The sequence below is a fragment of the Theobroma cacao genome, chromosome 10 (assembly GCF_000208745.1).
Source record: "Theobroma cacao cultivar B97-61/B2 chromosome 10, Criollo_cocoa_genome_V2, whole genome shotgun sequence".
Lineage (NCBI taxonomy): Eukaryota > Viridiplantae > Streptophyta > Magnoliopsida > Malvales > Malvaceae > Theobroma > Theobroma cacao.
Genome location: NC_030859.1, coordinates 3090786 through 3111831, shown reverse-complemented (window position 1 = coordinate 3111831; position 21046 = coordinate 3090786). Strand labels below are relative to the sequence as shown.

Here is a 21046-nt window from a genome sequence, read left to right as displayed (position 1 = left end):
TTAATTGAGAAAAATCAATATGATATATATATTAGTATCCCAGAAAAATGATAATAGTAATAGGTGTAATTTTGATTTCAATAGTATTTTTGCAATTATATATCCTTATATGATTAAAATTTTAACTTCTTTCAAAATCGTTTTAATACTTCATAAATAATTAAAAAAGTGATAATTTACGTAAGGAAAACATTTTGATGATGCATGTAATTAAAATTAAAATTGGGTTTGGGTTTTAATCTTTATCAAAATTAAAATTGAATTTAATACCCAATGGCGGTAGAAATAATAACAACTAAATGGCACTAAGATTAATGTTTGTAAACAAAAATTTATAATACATGTGACATTAAATTATAAAAGCCATACTAAATGAGACATAAATTGTGAATTTACGATTTTATTCTATTGGATTGGCTTATTATGAAATTAGATAGGATAAGATTTTTATGCTGGTTCGGTCTGTTCATGAATACTTCTACTTGAACCGAATACTCTTAAAAATAAAATTTGTAAATCCTAATTTTGTCTTTTTTATTTTACCTATCTAAGAATCCAAACACGGCCTCATTCGACCCCCGCCACAAAATTTTCCACCAAACGCGCCCTTAATAACGGAAATTAACAACTTTTCAAAGCGTCTCGGAGACCCCATATCCCTCAAAACGACTACGTTGAGCAAAACGAAAAGAAGAGGATGGAGTCGCTTCCGTACGCCGATGCGGACAGTACCCTAAGAGCAATCGCCGGTCAGGCGGAGGGCTTCGGCCGGTTCGCCATCGGCGGTCTACACGGTCCTCTCTTTTGCGTCACCTCATTATCCGGTCCGTTTTCTCCCATACTTACTTTGTTTATTTTCTTACAAATTACATTAAATTTCATTTTTTTAATATAATTTCCTTTGGTAGATGACGGTCCAGGTTCTCTCCGAGAAGCCTGCCGGAGACCGGGACCGGGTTGGATCGTGTTCGAAGTGTCGGGAGTGATCCAACTATCATCGTACTTAAGCGTGGGTTCTTACAAGACAATAGATGGACGAGGTGAAAGGGTTAAGCTGACAGGAAAAGGCTTGAGGTTAAAGGAATGTGAAAATGTGATCATTTGTAACATGGAGTTTGAAGGAGGAAGAGGACATGATGTTGATGGTATTCAAATAAAACCCAATTCTAAACATATTTGGATTGATAGGTGTAGCTTTAAAGACTATGATGATGGGTTGATTGATATTACTAGAGGAAGCACTGACATCACTGTCTCTAGGTAGGTTTTTATTGTTTTCTTTCTAATTATTGGTTGAGATGGTGTTGGGTTGGAATGGGTTATAATTATCATTGAAGATGACATTGAATGTGATGGTTGAATTCCGGGTTTTGATGGGTTTGTTTTTGTTTCTGCATTTTTGGCCCCTAAGGCATTCGTGGAAATGATCTTATCCTGAACTGGGTAATAATCATTGAAATGAGATTGTATTTGATGTTTGAACTCTGAGTTTTGGTTGGGTTTGTCTTTTAGTTTATTCAATTTTTGGCCCCTAAGGGATTCTCTGCAATACTTGGTAATAATCAGAGACATTGAATTCTGGGTTTTTAATTTTGTTTCTGCCATTTTGGTCTGCAGATGTTACTTTGCTCAACATGACAAGACAATGCTTATTGGAGCAGACCCTTCTCATGTTTGGGATAGATGCATTCGGGTGACTATTCACCATTGCTTTTTTGACGGAACTCGGCAAAGGCATCCTCGTGTTAGATTCGGAAAGGTTCATTTGTACAACAACTACACCAGAAACTGGGACATTTATGCTGTGTGTGCAAGTGTAGAAGCTCAGGTAAAGGTTTCTTTCCCTAAAAAATTATTAAGCATATGGATAATTTCATCTTTCATATACAAACTATGGATATTTCTGTTTTGATTGTGTATGTTTTTTGTTAATCAGATATATTCTCAATGCAACATCTATGAAGCTGGAATGAAGAAAAAAACTTTTGAATTTTATACAGAGAAGGTAACATCTTTTTCTAAAAAAAGCAATATGGTGGTTACTGTGAAATTTTCAATTGTTCTATGAGAATCTCTTTGGCTGTTTCACTATCAGTACTAAGAATTTATCTGTTGAAGTTTATTCAACAATCTTACAAATAACCCTGCTAGTTCATCGGTTCATTCATCTGTCTCTCTTTCAGATCCATCCTAATATGGTGATATTTATTTTCACTTCATAAGGATTAAACTAACGACTACAAGGTTTCTTTTTTTGCTATCTGCTAGTCCTCAAGACATTATAGTTATGCAAATTTTGAGAAGCAGTACCTCAAATCTCCTATCTCTTACTAATAAGTGCTGCATTAGTAGTTCTAAATTACAGAAGCAGGATAGAGTAACGAGAATCCTTACTAGCAAAGTTTCTGCTTAAGTTGCATCCTCTTTGGATGCTAAGCACCTCGTTTGAGTCAAATGCCTAGTGGGACATCCCAATTTGGATAACAAATCACATTTATTTAAGGGATTATGCTAGTTCCTACTTTATATTAGTGAGCTTATGAGGTTAGATATATTACTTTGCTCTGTTTCTTTGTGCTGTTATCCCCTTGCAAATGGGGAGTGCTGCTGGTCACAGAATATAATAAAAAAGCCTCTTGAACAACAGAGGTCAACATGGTAAGTGGTAAGTATCTTTTTGCTTGCAAGCCATCTTATTGTTGAGGTGACGCTTCCTACCTGAGCTTTTTTGGATATCAGTGTCTGTTTCCATCACTATCAGCTGTTTAGAATGTGTAGCCTGAAGCAAACAGCAAAAACTGAGTTATATTTTTGACCAAGGCATAGCCTACTGATAACCAGTCTCTTCCTCCATTTAGAATGTCTCACATTCATATTTCCCCTTTCCCAATATAACTATTAAAAATGGAAAAAAATGTTTTATCTTCTTGAGTATGAACTAAGTGGTAATTCTGTGATGTTGACTGCTAAATCATCTGCTACACTGCTAGGAAAGATGTTAGGCATCTCACGGCTCTCTGTGCTTCATTTTCCTGTTGCCTGTGATTTATACCAAAGTACGGAGTTGTACATTGGTCCTTTATATGGTTGGATTAAAATATGTGTTGAAATATGGTAGCTTTTCAAGTGAAGTCTTTTCTCCTTCCATTTTGCATTTTTGCTTTTGTTTTTGGATTATGTTGCAATTAGTTTGAAAAGGACAAGATTGCTGTCAGCTAACTTGATTTGTTTGGAATGCTGCTTCTGGCTGGATACATAGGCAGCGGATAGGGAAGAGCCAAGGTCTGGCTTAATAAGATCCGAAGGAGACTTGTTTCTGGATGGTGCACAACCATGCTTATTAACGGGCATAGGTCAAGACAGTTTATTCCATCCTAGTGAATTTTATCAAACATGGACAATGGAAGCACCCTCAGATTCTTTGAAACATGTCCTTCAAATATGTACAGGTTGGCAACCCATTCCTCGGCCACCATAGATGATGGTATTGAGAGGCTCCTCATTTTCTTCTTTATGAATCTAGGTTATATGATTCTAGGTACAGGCTCTAAATGTATCTCAGTTTCCTTTTTTTATTTCTCCCCTATGTTTTCTTCCTTTGATTTAACAATCCGAGAACCAGGATATATATAAAAATGTTGTTTAACCTTGGTCTGAAAACTTGAGACTATGTTGTTTGTATTATTTAATTTGCCATGTTCGCAATCTATTGAATTTAACATTAATGCAACCAAAGGTAGAGAATTTTCAGAACTAGAATTAAATAAACAAATAGGGAATTCTTTTTTTTTTTTGAAAAGCAAATAGGGAATTCTTTGCCTAAAAAAACTTAATAATTTCATGCAAAGTTTATTCTGAGTATACTTTCATTTTTTAAGTATATATTTAACTTTGCAAGGCTAAAGTTAAGAAATTTCATACCTTCAAACACAGAGAATTAAAAGCAAAGTCAATATTTTATTTTATATTTTCCATGCAGAATTTGCAGACAGAACTAGCTGACTCCTTTTAACTTCCTATAAAAACTTTAGAACAGCATTAGGAAGGAAAGAGATCCTATCAAACTTTGTATAACAGCCATCGGATCACGGTTCATATTGTAACCATGAGCTATAGCCTTCACCTGGGAAGGCATCCTCGTGAATGAGATGATGATGACAAAGAATTTGATGAACATGGAGTTCCATGGAACAGATCTGACAAGTAATTTCCCAGGTCATCAGGCGCAATCCTTACTAAAACCTCCAAGTTTTCCTCCCCACTCAATGCCACCAGTTGTGTTTCATAGAATTCTCTATATGCTGGTGTCAGTTTCCTTGCTATTGACACCTTCAGTTCATCCCTTAATTTCCCATCTGGTACAAGCCACAAGGTCTGTTTCATATATGCTTCATCGAATGCAGCATTAAACCTCCTAAAACAGTCCTTGACTGCTTCAGGTGATAGTACTGAAGAAGTCCCCTCAGGTAAAGATGAGAATACCTTATTCCAGGCCAATGATTCATAGCGCAAAGCATATTGTTTAATCTTCTTGGTATGCATAGATGCCCATTTGTCGCCTAGGAGATACTTCAAGTTAGTTGTGTGAACCCGATCAATGATGAACTGAAGATTGTTTGCTAGGAAAAGGTATCTCAGAGAGACATCCTTATAGAGCTCAGCTTTCCTGTCAAGCTTGCATAGAAGCACCAATATAAGCCAAGCAAGATGGACCGACCCTGCTGATGTTGGACCATCAATGGAGGTTGGATTCTCAAAGTACGATTCTGAACTTGGTGAATTTCCTGGTGGTGGATGGTCAGCAACAATATCAGAGAGTACTCTACCATAATCTGCCAGGGAAGATATGTAACTCATTGCAGATCGAGTAAGTGGGTGAATCCCTCCACCAGCAACCAGAGTTTTTGATGAGTCCTTCTGGATTGATGATCTGAAGTTAAACAGGATAGCAGAAACCGAGTCACCAGCTCTGTGCAGTGATGAAAGGGCCTGCAACTTAATTGCTGAGGTCAATGCAGAATTGAATATTGTTTCTATCTCTGGCCAGAGTTCAGAGATTGCTTCATGGAATTCCAGTAGCCAGAAAATTCTCTCTGGTTCTTTCTTGCTCTTTGCAATGAGTTCAGGAAACCTGAACAGATTTATTGCTCCTTCCATGGTTATTTCAGCAAAGCAAGCCTCTCTGATAGTCTCGGATGCAGCAAACACATGATCACAGAGAATTTTTTCTCCAGTAAACAGTGTTCTCACAGCAATCTTCACTGCATTCAGCCAGTTCTTTATTGTATGCTCTAGTGCTTCCCAATGCATTTTATTGATTTGAGAAGACTTGAATCTTTCAATCCCAAGTAGATATAGCCCTCGATCAACTATTGATTTTCTGAACAATTTGTATATCTTTATACACTCTTTACCATAACCACAGCTGGTCATACACTCAGCTATTGCCTTCAAATCCGACATTACCAATGCTGAGACTCTCTCCACCTCAGTGATTGACTCACCAGCCTTTTTCAACTCAGCCTCATCTTCAGATACAAGCTCATGCTCGACATAAAAACTGCCTGACCCATCGGAGGACAGGCTTGAAACTGATTCTGGATCAAGCTGCTCACGGTTCGATGACAAAATCTGATAAAACTCCTTTTCAAGCCTTTTCATGGCCATTTGCATGAGCTTTTGAGCAAGCACGAGCTTATAAGATGCTGACTTCTGAGAGACTAGGAAATGCATGGATCGACGCAGGTCTCCAACACACTTGAGGTACTCTCTGGCTTCTTTCCTGTTTTGGTGAAAGAGAGAGGTAACTTGGGTCAATGATGAAGAGTTCACATCCCATTTGGTGATGATTGATTCTGCATTTTCGATGTTTTCTTCCATCATGAACTCAGAGAAGGTGTGACCAGGGGAAGAAACTGTAGGAGAGATTGGAGGAGATGATGAAGAAGAAGTGAGTCCTTTAGAGGATGAGAAAAAGAGAGGTGACAATCCTGTCCTTGGAATGAGACAGTTGTTCTTTGATGTCTCTGCTAGCACCATTTTGCCTTCAAGGGTACAGCGAAGATAGAGAGAGAGAGAGCTTCGCTGTTAGTTGGTATTGCTTTGATGCTTCTGCCTTGCGAGGGTGACTATATAGAGGACAAGGAGCCGCTAGTTCCCTATTGAGGGAGGTAGTTTCTCAACCATGTTTAGACCAAAGCAATCATTGACTGACTCAATTGGGAGCCTACAGTCTCATCCGTCTCAACAACAGTGCTTTGGTATGCAGACTTTGCTAGTAACATCCAGGCGGAAAGGCTTGATCAGTTAAATCCATAGAAAGAAAATACAAGAATTTATGGAATTTTTTTTTTTAAATTGAAAACATGGTCAGGAATTAAAGAAACATTTTTCTCGGATGGCTCCTGTCCTTTTTTTCAAGCAATTCAGTCTATTTAACTATAAACTAACACAGCAAGTCTTACACCATGATTACAACCCAAGAAGCTAAGAACTAGACAGCTTTTGATTATTGTCCAAAATTTCCAGCACACATGGACATAACATTGTCTTCCTCTGCATTCTTACTTGGGCAAAACATTAATTGCCCCATCTAGGCTACACATGTTTCCTTTGGAACACTTCCTTTTTTTCTCACTCCATAATTAAATTTCGAGTACTTCCACAACTTAGGAAATTAAATCGTTTAATCCTTAGAGTTTTTCAAACACATTTTTGTAAATAACTAGCTATTAATTCTCCCCCGCATTAAATTCTTGTGATTTATTGGTAGACTTGGTTGAAGAAGGAACAAAGCTATGGTTTATTAAGAAGCTACCAGGAAAGACACTCATGGTGTATAACCCTGCAAAGGGTCTGCCCCTGTCCCTGTCCCTGTTCCCGTCCCGGCCTTCCAAAACCAATGGGTTTGACCAACTAGACCACCTACCATACTTCAAATCCGTTACCTACCGATCATGTATCCTTTCCTTTTTCTCACGAGCAATTTTTCCCAACATTATTATGTAATCATAAAATATCTAAATGACGTATATCTATCTTTTAATTAGTTAAAAATATTTAAATTATTTATTTTTTTATATTTAATCAAGTTCATATATTTTTATTTTGAATCAAATAAGTTTTTATAATTAATAATTGATTAATTTTTATTAATCAAAATATTACTTGTTATTTTATATTCACGTGACACTGATATTATGTTGACGTAGAGAGTGATAAATATCATTATCATCAATTATGACATTTTAGTATATCATGTCAACATTACGTGATGAGAAATCACAAGTAGCATTTTGACTAAATTAACTATTAATTTAAAGGTCAATATGGTTCAAAATAAAAATATAAGAGTTTAATTGATTTAAAATAAAAATTTAGAAACTTGATTGAATATAATAAAAAAATGACAACTTATTTAATTTTTTTAAAATAATTTAAGAACTTTTTAAATATTATACCAAATTATAATTCTTATTTCAAACTTAAAATTTGTAATTATTATTATTATTTTTTATCTTGATTTAAATATTATAAGGAAAACCCAACATTAATGCAAGACAAAAAGGGGACCATTTTAAAGGCCAAAGTATTAATTCCCATGTTTGGTGGTTTATTGTTTCAACTTTACATTGACTTTCTCACAAATATCTTGCTCAATTTTGATATTATTTAAATGTGAGGACAAGATTATGTAGTCATTTTCCATGAGATTGCTTCAATTTTGTGAGTGACAAAATTAGCCTCTAACTGCGGTTGACTTTTTCTTTGAAAACTTGCAACAAAATGACGGCTTCAAATTATGAAAGGCAGAGAATTCTTTTTGCAGTGGGACAAAGGGAACGTGGCTCCTTACACCCCACACGAACTGCACTAAGGTTGTTGGGGACACAACATGTCCTGATCAAGTAAGAATTTTCGGCTTTGATTTTCTCAGACCTTTCATATTTTGTTTTCTATTTTCAATATTTTTTTTATAAAAATTGGTAAATTAGAATGAAATTTTCATAAGATATTTTGGCAAATTAGAATTTGAGATTTCAATTTACGTATTTCAGTTTCAAATCATGGATCCAGAAGAATTACAAGATAAAAATAATGATTTATTAAAATTATGTACCGGTTTGATTGAATTTGGAGAGTATCCCATATATGTTAAATTTGAGATAATAATAAAGTCTCACTTTGGTTAATTAAATTTGAATTAACGATAAATCTTACATTAATTATATTTTTATGAGTATCCTAAACACATATGTATAATAAAGATTTCTTTTATTATCAATTGAGTTTAGATTGAATATTCATCATTAAATTCAACCCGTAAATTCTTTTCATTGAATAATTTTGTTTCAATATCTTTTTTCGACCAATAACTCTTAATAAACCCTTTATCCTTTCTTTGTTTGTTTCGTTTTTTTTTTGTTTTATTGTTTATCATATTGTAACCGTGAATTATATAATTTTGCATTTACGATTACATGCAGGGAAGGTTGTTACATAAGTGAAGTTACTTTCTATCCTTCAATTTTTTATTAAAGGAAAATAAAATTAGTACCTTCTAAAGAGATATTCTTCCTCACATATCTAATAAACAATAATGTACATATATGTTGCTCATAGATTTAATAATTGGACTCTGTCAATCCAGAAAGTTCTTATATTAAAGTTCCTAAAATAAAAACAGCTAACTTTGACCAAGAGTATAATGCTATATTTATTCCAAGCTTTTGAAACTTGAATCACCCAAATTCAATTAAATAATTTATATAATTTCCAAATATATATCAGATAAATGCAAAAAAAAAAAATGGTGTTTGGGTTCTCAGACTGAGTCAAGGGCACCAGTTATCATTTATTTAAAAAAAAAGACACCAATTCTTTCGTTTTATCAAATATTTAAAATTGAGAGAAAGAAATTTGAAGTCAAAACCTTAATTAAATAAAGGGTTATGTTTATATTTTTTATATTGGTAGTACACAAGCTTAGTGAAAGCTATAATAAAGTTTAGTATTGAGTCTTTTCACATAATTAATCATGATCATCATACCCAATTAAACTTCGTTTTAAAAAAAATGTAATTATTGCCTTAAATCCAATTGCCTTACTCATGATTAATTGTATGAAAACTTGAACAAAACATCTAGAATTTTGGGGAAAATTCAATTCCCATTCAATGAATTGAAAATTCTTGCATGAATATTTCCCCAATATATGGTAATCAATGATTTTAAAAGTAATTGATAGTATGGATCATTGAGATAAGGCTGAGAATGCAAGGTTTACCACTTGTTTTCTCATTTTTTATAAATATCTGAGAGATCAATGGCATTATATTTTGAAAATTTTATGTTTAATTAATTTGTTTTTTTAACTATGATAAAGAGATCAATAATTATATACTTTACAAATAACAAAATAAAAACGATAAAATTTAAGAGAAATAGATAATCATTTTATACATTATCGATGGAGTTTTCAAAATACAATGTGACAATATTTATAACATCGCATGCAAAATTTAAAAACTATATGATCAATTCGTAAAAAAATTAATATCGAAAAACATTTCTCATACCCTTAAGACTCAACCTCAATGGATTTGGCAATATAATTTGTTGTCAATTGCGTAATGACTAGGATGAATGGGAGGGGTGAAGTCTACATCTTTTGTCTTTTATTTTGAGGGCTAATGAACCTGAATTCTCATACATTTGGTAAAGACTTTGACAATGATGTTAAACTAGCTGCAGCTCCTCTTTATTTTCTATTTACTTATTTATTTGGGTCGAGTTCTAGAAAAAAAGAGAATAAATACATGGGTTTTCTTTAAATGGAAAATTAATTCTAGCATGAAACCATGCATGGGAATTCTATAACCAAAATACGGAGCATATAACTATTTTTCTTTAGAAAAATAGACATTAAAATTAAATATTTCAAAATAAAATATATATTTTTATTTTTTAAAAATTATTTTTATCGAATCAAATATTGAAATAGTATATAATGATAATTCCTTTTTATAAACCAGACTACCTAATAGTTATTTTTTATTTTATTTTGTGAACCAAAACTTGCCACAAAACATAAAATTGACAAAAGTAATGGTCAAATCAGAAAGAACAAAGTTCAGCTAGATATTCTTGTGTGATTAATTTTTAATTAGAACTAGTTTAGGATTTTGATTAGTGACTAATTAATTTAACATAATATTTTTCATTGATTTGGAATGAGGATTCATTCAAACCCATTGCACCTGTAAGCATATACTATACCGTTTTGATTGTATAAACAGTTATTTACTGCACAAATAAGAATCTGCTGATAATTATTAAAAATAGATAGTCTGTAGGAAAAATAACATCAAAGATATTTTAATGGCATTAAAAGATGTTATTTAAAATAAATAGAATAAGTCATGATTAATTAGTAAAAGGACAACCGTTTTGGTATGTAGGACATCATGAAAATATTGCAATAATAGAACATTTCATTATCAAAGACCAACCAAACATTGTTTTTTCATACCTACATGAAAATATATAAATATATATTCCATTTTATCCCTTTTTTTAACTTAATAAGAAGTGGTCTAATTCAAGAAAAATTCTCTGCAGATAAAGAAATATTAAATGTCTTCCCCTGTTCAACAGAGTCCAGGGGAGCTGTGCAAGTCAAGATGGAATGGTGATGGATAACAAGTCAACAGAGTTCATGGCATGCTTTGTTTGATTTAAAGTTTGAACAAGAAATGAAACTTCAAGCTAATGGGTTTTCATTCCTTAATCAAAATCACCCCATCAACAAAACCAAAAATCCCTCATTTAATTACTACTCCCATCTAAAAGATAGGCATCTTGGTTTTGCACAAAAGGAAAAGTTGATAAACAAGAAATTGAACAAAATCAAAACTCAGGTTTCACAAATATGACACTAGAAAGTAGAACGGTAAATGGATTTGTAAATAGAATCCTATCTGAAAGATCCTAGCCTACACCTTAATGGCATACTTCCTCATTGGGAAGTACATCTCCCTCTTCTTCTCCCGTTCAGTCTTCAATGATGCCTGGTGGCAAGCAAAAACTGATGTTCAGGTACAACAGGACAAGGTATCCAAATAATGAATAAACTAAAAAACACTATAAGTTCACTGAAGACTATGTATTATCTGAGGGTCCCAACAGCCGAAGAATTAATGAGATGAAAGTCGTACAAGAGGAATTAATATTCTTAATCAGGGCATACACAGCATCCATTGGGCCAAATTTTAAGGATGATTGGCCCAACGGAACATATGTCATTCAAGTTCTACACATTCACAAAGATGGATAGGAGCATGTCAGCAGAAAAAGTGCAATTTTAGTTTTAACTTGATAAAAAAAAGCTAGAAAAAAAACGATTATAATTGATAAGAATAAACTATAATCAGGCCTGTCATAACCAACTCAAGTGCCATTACTCAGCGTCTCCGCAACGCGTGGAATGTATCTCATCTTTTAAATACGAAAAATGGAGGAATGGAGATCAAAATTCAAGCAGTTTTCAATTCTATATGAACTTGAATTTTCAATAATGCAGACAATTTTGATAACCCAAAACTGACAAGAAGAAATGAACAGATACCTATTAACCATGCAATATCGCAAGCATAACCAAAAGGATGTTATTACCTGGTGCTTGGTAAGCCTTCTCCTAATGGCTCTGGTCTTCTTAGGACGCAGATCAAGGGGCAAGAACTTCTTATTCTTATATGCCTCCCTCAGTGCGGCCTTCTGCTTCTGTGAGATTACTGTCAACACCTGAGCAATTGACAGCCTCACCACCTTTCTGCATCCATACCAACACCAGACTCAGAACAACATACCAAAAACAGTGAATCCAGAACCAGAACATTGATAAACCACATCAATTAGGGCTAATCTTCTCAAGTAAGAAGCCATAAATGAAACTCATATAAAAGCACTGCAAATGTAAATTTGCAAACCCACATATTCATATGTCCTAACTTGCTCTTAAAAAGCCTAACTTGCCATCAAGCCATTTCAAGTTCGCTTTCGCTACTTTCTTCTTGCTTCTTAAAAAGTAGCTAAATGATCATATTTAAGTAAAAAAAACCGAGCAAACAGCTAAAATAAACATCAATTGAAACTTAATTGTTACATATAATGTAGTTTGTTATTCATGAAAATTAATTTCTTATTTTGAATCCTTCAAAAACTATCAAGTAACTTTTTTATCAAAACAAATTTTCACAATTATGTCAGAAGAAATCTTTCATTTCATCCATTTATTCATTATTAATCAATTATACTTTTTTCTTTCTAGCATTTACTTTCCCTGCATAGCAACTTTTTACGAAGCAAAAAGCAAGTAACAAATGCAGCAATCAAACAAGCAAAACCTTGGTTGAAATAAATGAATACCCTTTTCTACAAATAATCTAAAAAAAAAAAATTCCACACCCAATTAAACATAAACGTAAGATCCATAGCTAACTCATAACAAAACAAAAGATAAATAGAAAAAGGGAGGGAGAGAGAGAGAGAGAGAGAGAGAGAGAGAGAGAGAGAGAGGTACATCTTGGAAAGCTTGTTAGGTGCGCCACCGGTAACTTTAGCAACGCGAAGAAGAGCAAGTTCAGCCTTGAGATCTTTCAACTGAGCCAAAAGCTCAGTTTTTGATTTCTGTCTCAACTCATGGACCTTGATTCTCGCTGTTAAATTTTTGTTTTTATTGGAATTTCCAAACAAAACATGAAACAAAAATTAGAAACATGAAAAACCCAATCCTGGTTTCCTTAGAAATCACGAGAACATGTAAAAAAACCAGCATTTCTAAGGGTTTTGGACTAGTTACCCATTGCTCCTTTCGCTGTTCTTCTGCTGGGACTGCAACGGCGGTTTCCTCGCTGTTCTTTTTATGAAACCCTAAAAGTAAAGGGTTTTTGTCATTTCATGTATGAAGCTTATTGGGCTTGATTTTTAATGGTTTTAAGAAATTAGGTTGTTAAATTGGGCTTCATTTCTTTTGGGCTTAATCTGATTTTAAAAAATTGGGTTAAATTCGGTTGTTTAGTTGGCTTTATTGGGCTTGTATAGGCTTTAAAATTGGATCCAAAATGATCAAAAATTGATCCATGAGTCGGGTTAGGACGAGTTAGTTTTGTTTTATCGAAGTATTTTAGTGTTTGTAATTGTAAGTGTAGATGTCACGAATCTTACATCAATAAAATATGAAATAAATTGTAATATTTTTTTTTATTTTATAAATATATTTTTTGAATTGAAAACATAAATCTATGCTATGCATTTTTAATCAAAAAATTAAGTACGAATTTTTCATTTTTTTAATAAAAACAATGAGAATTTATGTTTTTCTTAGCTTTATTGATTTCCTTTCTTAGAAAAGCTTTGATATTTCATTTTTCATTTTAGCAATCAATTTTGGATAATTTGATTTAATGATAACTTCAAGAAATGTTTTACTAAAAAAGGTGATACATACATAAATATAAAGAGATTCGTAATAATTTTTTTTATATTTTTTAAAGATACCCATAATATTAGTTGAAAAATAATTTGATGCTTATAATATATGATATAGAATCAAATGCTATCTTGCATGGATTTTTTTTTTGTAAAAAAAAATGAATGTTACATTTTTAAATTATAGATGTCGGTCACAACACCCTTAAGAATAAAGCAAAAAAAAAAAAAAAAATCATGAACAATATCAAGGACAAGCTACTCATCATGTGATGATCCAAGTAGCTATGTCACTAATTAATCATTGAGATATACTCGTGAATATATATATATATGTAATAGTTTTGAAATATCGTTAAAATTAATTTAGAAGTATGACTAATAATAGTGTTTTTATTATTAATTTTTCTCTTTTTAAGATAAGTTTAAAAATTCATTTTGTTAGCTAACCACCTATTTTTAAAAGGGGGTTAATAGACAACTCTTTCCCCACTTGTCTTCAAGAAAATGATGTCATGAAAATGATATCTATCTTACATTTAAATAATGCAACAAGGAAAGAAAGTGACTTTATAATATAGTATTAGAGGTCTAAAATGGTTTAGTTATGAGTCATTATAATATTTCATTATTGATATCTCTTCCATTAATAAGTTTTGACTAAATCTGTTTCTTTAAATAATTAAATGAAAGAAAGTTATTGTATCATTTACCCTTTGTTTGCATTTGCATACTTTAGTTATGAGTCATTATAATAATACTGTTGTAACTCTTTTTGACCAAGCTTTCCTTTACAATTATTTGATTTTTTTAAAATTAGTATTGTTTAATATTTTCTTGCTTCCACTTAACTAATTCCTTATTACATGTATAAAATTTGAGATCATTTAATCATAACTTTATATGATTACCTTTTTAACTACTCTTCATGCGAAGTTCTGAACCTGTAATTACTAGTTTATATTCTTCATCAAAATTCATCGCTTTCATAAGCTTTATTCTCTTTCAAATTGAAAAATTCATAATTTAATAGTAAGATACCTGATTAATTATATAACTTAAGCTTCATTGATTAAATAGAAAGCAATTTTTTTTTCTAATCTTGATAGTTTTCCCACTACCTCGACTAGGCTTTAGGACAAGTCACCGGCCAACAAAAATTTTAATTAGAAAGGTTCCCCCCACCCAGAGCCAATTAAGCAATTGCCAAGCCCTCTATGTCCTGGTTTCTATGACTTTCTCTAGCGGTTTATTGGAAGAGAGAGGCACAAACTTTTGCTTGGGTTGCTATATATATAGGATGATTCATGTATTTTTATTACTTTAACCATTGGCTTGTAACTCCTAATTACCTTCATCTCCATTAGCAAATTTTGGATATATTCAATGGCAATCTTTATTTGTGAAATAAATTATAATTTCCCATTTACATTTGCTTTCATTTCAATAGTAATTTTTTCCCTATAAATAATTCTTCGATTGTTTTTTATATAATTATATATAATAAATTTCAGATAACATTATAAAGGATAATTTTCTTCTATCTCAAAATATCAAGTTCGAATAGTTTTTTATCCCGTCATTATTTTTGATTTATCGATGATTTTTAACATTGAATTTAAGTTAGCCCTAGGAACAAATCATTTAATATTGAAAGGAAAGTTCTAAAGTCTTGGCTTAGATTACACGAATTGAAGGAGCAAAAAGAGCAATCAAGCCTTAGGATCTGGAATTTAACATTTACAATGTTACTTAGAGTATAGATGTAGTCCCCATCTTACTTAAATGAATGTATTAATCATCAAGAGACATGTAGATATTATATATAGAAGCTATGGACAGATTGAATTTCCATGTAGGTGGGAGTGAAGGAGTTCAATATTTCCCATTCTAAGCAGAAATTTGGATTCGAACCCTAATAAAAATTCCAGGGTTATAATATTAACAAAATCCTGACATGTAAATTGGACCGACATAGTGTTTTAGAAGAGATAAGTAAAAATAAGATTTATATTTGTTAAATACACATAATATTAAGTTATACTATACAAATTTCATCCGATAATTGAGATTTTTAAGATGAAATCTTACTTGTCTGGGTATCTTGTAAAGGACAAAAAAAATAAGATGGCACTAAAGATATGTTTTTCTTTAACAGACAAAAGGAAAACATGATTGATCAATGAAACCAATACAAGTTCACATGAAAGAAAAGGAAAATAATAATAATAAACTGTCCAATATTCTTTGCAGGCCCTTTCAATTATTTTAGATTTTGATGGTCATCAGCTTTTATACCTATCTCTAAAATCCAATCAGTAAATTTTATCATGTGCTACAAAACTGCTGTGAAGGAAACCACATTGCTGGTCCATTATGCCTGCTGCAGAGCTGTATAAGCACATGGAATTATTGTACGAGTTCTGAACATTGTAGGACAAGGCTGCTTAAGGCAAAGCCTCTGGATGTCTCATTTTAACTTTTTCCTCTTGGGTTTTGCCTTGTTAAACATGTGATAGTTGTTGAATCTGTACATTCAAAGATACCAGAGAGGTCATCTGAATACAAACAAACTGATTCCCAATACATGTTAGACCTTATCATATAGATAAGATTGAGATGGGATGGGAGTATGCTTCATCCAGTCTGTGCTCTCTATGGTTCTCTCCTTTTCACAATTCTTTCATTTCAATTTTTTATAATGAAAAATAGATTGAATGAATTCGAGCCCTTCGGATTACTTTAGTATCCAATGTATTCGTGTGTGTGTGTGTGTATGACATAGAGTTTTTAACTGGTTAAGGGTGAGCATCTGTTTGATCGAGTGGTTCTAAAGTCGGGATCACGAATCATTTATTTTAAAAGCTTTGAACCCCAAATTGATTTATGCTTTGATAAGACTGATCTTGTGATCAACCTTACGATTGAATGCAATTTAATGTCTACTCTAAATCTTATAATTTTCTAAAAAATTAAATAATTAATATAAAAATACATCATTATCATAAGTATAAATTGCAATCAAACAATATACCAAATTCATGAATGTGACAATACATTCAGGTTATAATTTTCATTGTAATTCATCTATTGTTAGATTTTACTAGTTTCAAAGTTTTAGCATTTTGTTTAGTGTTGTTGGTAAATTTCTTTAGTTATTCATTTATTATTTATAATGAATATAAACATTTCAAGTATGTAATTATTTTCAGTTAACGATCAAGTTCTTTAAAAAGACATTCTTTTTATGGATTCAAGTCTTACAATTTACAAATATTTAATTTATTTTGCATTTAGTTTAAAATCGAAACAAAATTTGGTTTTGTGGTCCAATCCTTTAATTCACTTCAAGTCACAAAATCACCTTAAAATCAAACCAAACCCATTGATCCTAGAGTGATCTTAAACTGTTGTTCAGTCTTATAATTAATGATTGAGTCTCATATATGTGAATGATAGTGATAATATATATAATTCTATATATATAAAAATAATAATAGTAACAATTACTCAATATCGATTATTTAACGAAATCTATCATTCTATTGATTTTTATTTTCAATTTTAATTTCAATTTAATCAAATTTCTATAATCTTTTTAACTTGTGAAACTCTATTTAAATCTTATACCAGGAAAAAAAAAATGCCACATGTTTCCTATACTGTGTGTATTAATATAAAAAAGTATTAATGCTTTAATGCTTTGCACAAATGAGCTGAAGAAACTCGTGTTGAATTTAAAAGTACTTAAACCGTGTCCAAAGGGCAAAAAATGTGATTCGGGTGTCTACCTTTGTGACTTTTTTTCCCTTCTCAAGCTTGAAAAGACAGCAAAAGGGATACATTAGGAAAAAACAGAGAACAGAAATAAGATATAATAATATATTTTCATTTAAGATTTTTACAGGTCGGCATGTAACGGTCCCATTAATTTTTTTGATGCAAAAATTAAGAAAATAATTTACACATTGGAAAAAATATTTCACTTTTTATCAAACTTATGCTTCTTCCCAAACTTGACTTGTTTTGGGATTTTTTCCTATAAATTGAACGTGGCATTACGTCTGAGTGACACTTTGATATCATCAGGCTCATGAATCAATTTTGTATAGGACTATAACAAGGTAGAACTATTTAGGAAATTAAGTGTATATTTGGTCTAATTTTTTTTTCAACTTATTTACTTCTTAAAAGTAAAAGTTAGACCAAACATAATATTTTGAAAAGTTTTTTAAAAAAATAATTTTTTTTAAGAACAAAATTTTTAAAAAAAAAACTTAAAAAAAAGCTCCAAAGAAGAGCTTTTTCTTCTTTTCTTTTAAAAATACAAGAAAATTTTTATTTTTATGTAAAAATATCCTCATTTGTTAAAAATAATTACAATATTACCCTCTTAAAAAAATACCTTTTATGATAATTTTAACAAAAATTATAACTTATAAAAAAAAATTTACCAAATAACTTTAACTTAATTTTAAAAGTTATTATTTTTTATAAGAGTTTCATAATAGCTTTTAAGTTAGAAAAAAGTGAAGCCAAACAGGCTCTAAATCTTTTGTACCTTCAGCCAAGATGTCTCCTTTTCTAACATTGTAATAGCACTTGGTGATGTATTTAGAAACGCTTATTAAGTCTTTAAAAGGAAACTCTTTAGGGAAGGAATATCCCCATCTCATGTCTTATAACGATTCTTAATGATATACTTGTAAAATCTCATTAACTCTTTATAGGAAGTGAGTAGTTGATAAATTATTAGGTTGCCTCATTGGTAAAGATATGTTTGTAGCAAACCATTTAGAGTTGCCTCTATGACCCAACAATGATGCATCTTGATTCGTTTGTACTTATCTCGATGCTAATAAAACATTTTCTTTTTTTGGCTCAAATGATTGCATACATGGCAATCATTATACTTTATGATTTCGATGTTACGTTTTCCTAAACTAATTTCTTGCTATTATTAGTGTTTACCTAAATATAATTAAGTTATTGATTGGCTTATGTGGAAGCGTCTATTTAATCGTTACACGGAATATTGCATACTTAAGTGAAGAGAATAATTTGTGACAATTATATATTTTTAATTTTATTAAGATAATTGTACAAATTTATATAGTTATAATATAGTAGTATTAGATTACTAGTTAGTTAGTTAGTTGGAGTACAATACCTAAATTTTCAAAGTGGACCAAGAATTTTTAAAATCTAATAATTGTACGATATAATTAAATCTTAAAAATGGATCACGTATCTTAAAATTTTAATAATTATATCGTAATTAAATGTTAATTAATGAATGGACGATTGTGATGAAATGAATATTGGAAAAAGCTGAGCAGAAAATTCTAAATAGGGGTGAGCAAAACCAAACCAAATTGATTACTCACTCAAATCAAATACGATTTGAGTAAAATAGTTCGGTTTAATTGATCCATTTGATCAATTAGTCCAAAACGTTTGGTCTAAATGATTTTTTGGTCGGTTCTCGATTTTAAAATTTTTAGACCAATCCACCTATAAGACCGTCTAATTTTTTTTTATATTTTTTATATATTAATATATATAATTTTTTATATATGTTAAGAAGAATTGATAATATACTTAAAATATATTAGTTTATTATATGTACATATACAAATCATAATTATAACAATTTAATTTTAATTATATGTATTTATTTATTTATAAATCTATATTAATATGAAATTATAAGATATATTTTAAATGATATAACTTATATGTTAATATTGTAATATATGATAGTAAATATCCTACATATTAATATGTTATAATTATTACACCTTAATAATATTTTGCAATATAAAATGTTATGAATATATATAATTGTATAAACTTTATATATATACATATAGTTAATTTATACATAAGCATTATTATAACTTATAATAAACTTTACTTATATGAATACACTTAATAACTTTATTAATTATCACCTTAGTTTTTATAACATATTGTTTATAATTATTTATAATTTATACAAACTTTGATATAAAACATTATAGCATATAAGTTGTGTCATTAATTTCATATATACATAATAAAGTAATACATTATATATATACATATATTTAATTACTACATAAGTATGTTGCAATTTATAATAGACTTTATTTATATAATTACACTTAATAATTTTATTAGTTATTGTTTTAATTTTTATAACATATTGTTTACAATTAGTTATTATTTATATAAACTTTGATATAAAAATTAAAACATTATAACCTATAAGTTGTACCATTAATTTCATGCAGATAATAAAATAATATATTATATATTCATATATTTAATTTGTACACAATTTGTATATTTTATAATTATGAATGAAATTTATAAATTTTAATATTATAATTTGTAAAAAAAAAAGTGATAAAATTTGATCCATTGGTTTAAAACCAAATCGATTAAACCAATTCCATATTTGATCAGTTTGATATTTCTTTATGTTTGATCAATTTTTTTAAAATATTTGATCCATTTAACTTTTTAAGTATGAGGATCAAATCACTTGATTCACCTTTGAGACTTTGTTGAAAGTTTGCTTGGTCAAAGCTGCCGTCCAAATACTGCTTATGCCCGCGGCTTCTTCCAATTTCTAATCAAATTGCAAACCACAAAATGGAGGATATGATACATATGCATTGAACTCTTTGGATGATTTGGCCTTTAAAGGACTCATCCCATTCTATTCCTCTCACCGCCTACAAAAGTTTTCCTTTGGACACTGTGAAATTAATGATTCCCCCACTTGCTTGGCCTGCCTCCTCCAATAACACTAGTTGTTGCATTAAAACTACATCGGGGTACAGACACCAAATAACTTGAACTACTAATTTTTTTTTTTGGGAAAAAGTTTATGAAAAAAGAAAAATGAAAATTTGGGTATTGAGTGAAGTCGGCGGGTATCAAATGGGGTAAGGTGGCTCAGCAATGTTATGATTTGTGCTCAGAGATGGACCAGCAGGCACTGCTCCATTCCTTGTGGAGGAGCTCAGCTTAGCTTTTTTGGATCGATTTCTACCGGTCGGGAGGTCAGAGTCTAAGAGTTTGCAATGTTAGTATAGACACATGTTATGACATATTATGGTATATTTTTATTATTTATCATATTAATTTTTAAATATATTTTATTGACGTACGAGACAACCTTCTAATCTTACTTGTAAAAATCTTTTCGATTATTATAGTTTTGATCTCCTAAGAGAAAGTTTGTTTTCAAAGGTGACCTGACCTTAGGTCACATACAATAGATAGAGCTAAATTCATTCACTAAAAGAATCAAGTAAATCAAGAAATAAGAACAAAAAAAAAAACAAAGGAAAGAAAGAGGAAAATCAAAGGAAAGCAATAAATATATGGAAGAGAAGGTCAACAAGAGGATGCAAATTGGAAATCAGTGTGAAATCAGCATTGTTATAAACAAGCGAATAATGATACATATGTGCTAAGATCTCACATGGTTGCTATAATGAATCTCTGTTGATCCTATGATGGGTTTGTGGTGTTTTGGAAAATACTCCTATATGTTATTTTATAT

At 30.8% G+C, this 21046-nt stretch overlaps 3 protein-coding genes across 4 annotated transcripts; 1 reads left to right on the top strand and 2 right to left on the bottom strand.

The window, feature by feature from the left end:
- On the top strand, window positions 586-3684 carry LOC18586262 (probable pectate lyase 4). Of its 2 annotated transcripts, none has more exons than XM_007009515.2 (5): window positions 586-824; window positions 921-1260; window positions 1618-1828; window positions 1937-2005; window positions 3260-3684. In XM_007009515.2, the coding sequence occupies exons 1-5, from the start codon at window positions 698-700 to the stop codon at window positions 3476-3478; spliced, it is 966 nt and encodes a 321-aa protein (XP_007009577.2). In that variant the 5' UTR covers window positions 586-697; the 3' UTR covers window positions 3479-3684. The 2 variants fall into 2 exon arrangements, with proteins under 2 accessions (XP_007009577.2, XP_007009576.2); XM_007009514.2 differs by having other exon boundaries at window positions 590-824; window positions 909-1260.
- On the bottom strand, window positions 3941-6412 carry LOC18586261 (exocyst complex component EXO70A1). Its single transcript, XM_007009513.2, has one exon. The coding sequence runs from the start codon at window positions 6037-6039 to the stop codon at window positions 4120-4122; it is 1920 nt and encodes a 639-aa protein (XP_007009575.2). The 5' UTR covers window positions 6040-6412; the 3' UTR covers window positions 3941-4119.
- On the bottom strand, window positions 10756-12963 carry LOC18586260 (60S ribosomal protein L35). The gene is made up of 4 exons (XM_007009512.2): window positions 12860-12963; window positions 12581-12716; window positions 11674-11830; window positions 10756-11069 (listed from the first exon to the last, which is right to left on the bottom strand). The coding sequence occupies exons 1-4, from the start codon at window positions 12861-12863 to the stop codon at window positions 10995-10997; spliced, it is 372 nt and encodes a 123-aa protein (XP_007009574.1). The 5' UTR covers window positions 12864-12963; the 3' UTR covers window positions 10756-10994.

Bases quoted from the DNA above. Each gene is read 5' to 3' on its own strand.
- LOC18586262 (XM_007009514.2), top strand. From the start codon at position 698: ATGGAGTCGCTTCCGTACGCCGATGCGGACAGTACCCTAAGAGCAATC. The intron at 1,261-1,617 runs GTAGGTTTTTAT...TTTGGTCTGCAG, and splicing joins ACTGACATCACTGTCTCTAG to ATGTTACTTTGCTCAACATG. The intron at 2,006-3,259 runs GTAACATCTTTT...CTGGATACATAG, and splicing joins TTGAATTTTATACAGAGAAG to GCAGCGGATAGGGAAGAGCC.
- LOC18586260 (XM_007009512.2), bottom strand. The intron at 11,831-12,580 runs GTACCTCTCTCT...GTATGGATGCAG, and splicing joins CCTAACAAGCTTTCCAAGAT to AAAGGTGGTGAGGCTGTCAA. The intron at 11,070-11,673 runs GTAATAACATCC...GCTTGCCACCAG, and splicing joins GAAGGCTTACCAAGCACCAG to GCATCATTGAAGACTGAACG.
- LOC18586261 (XM_007009513.2), bottom strand. From the start codon at position 6,039: ATGGTGCTAGCAGAGACATCAAAGAACAACTGTCTCATTCCAAGGACA.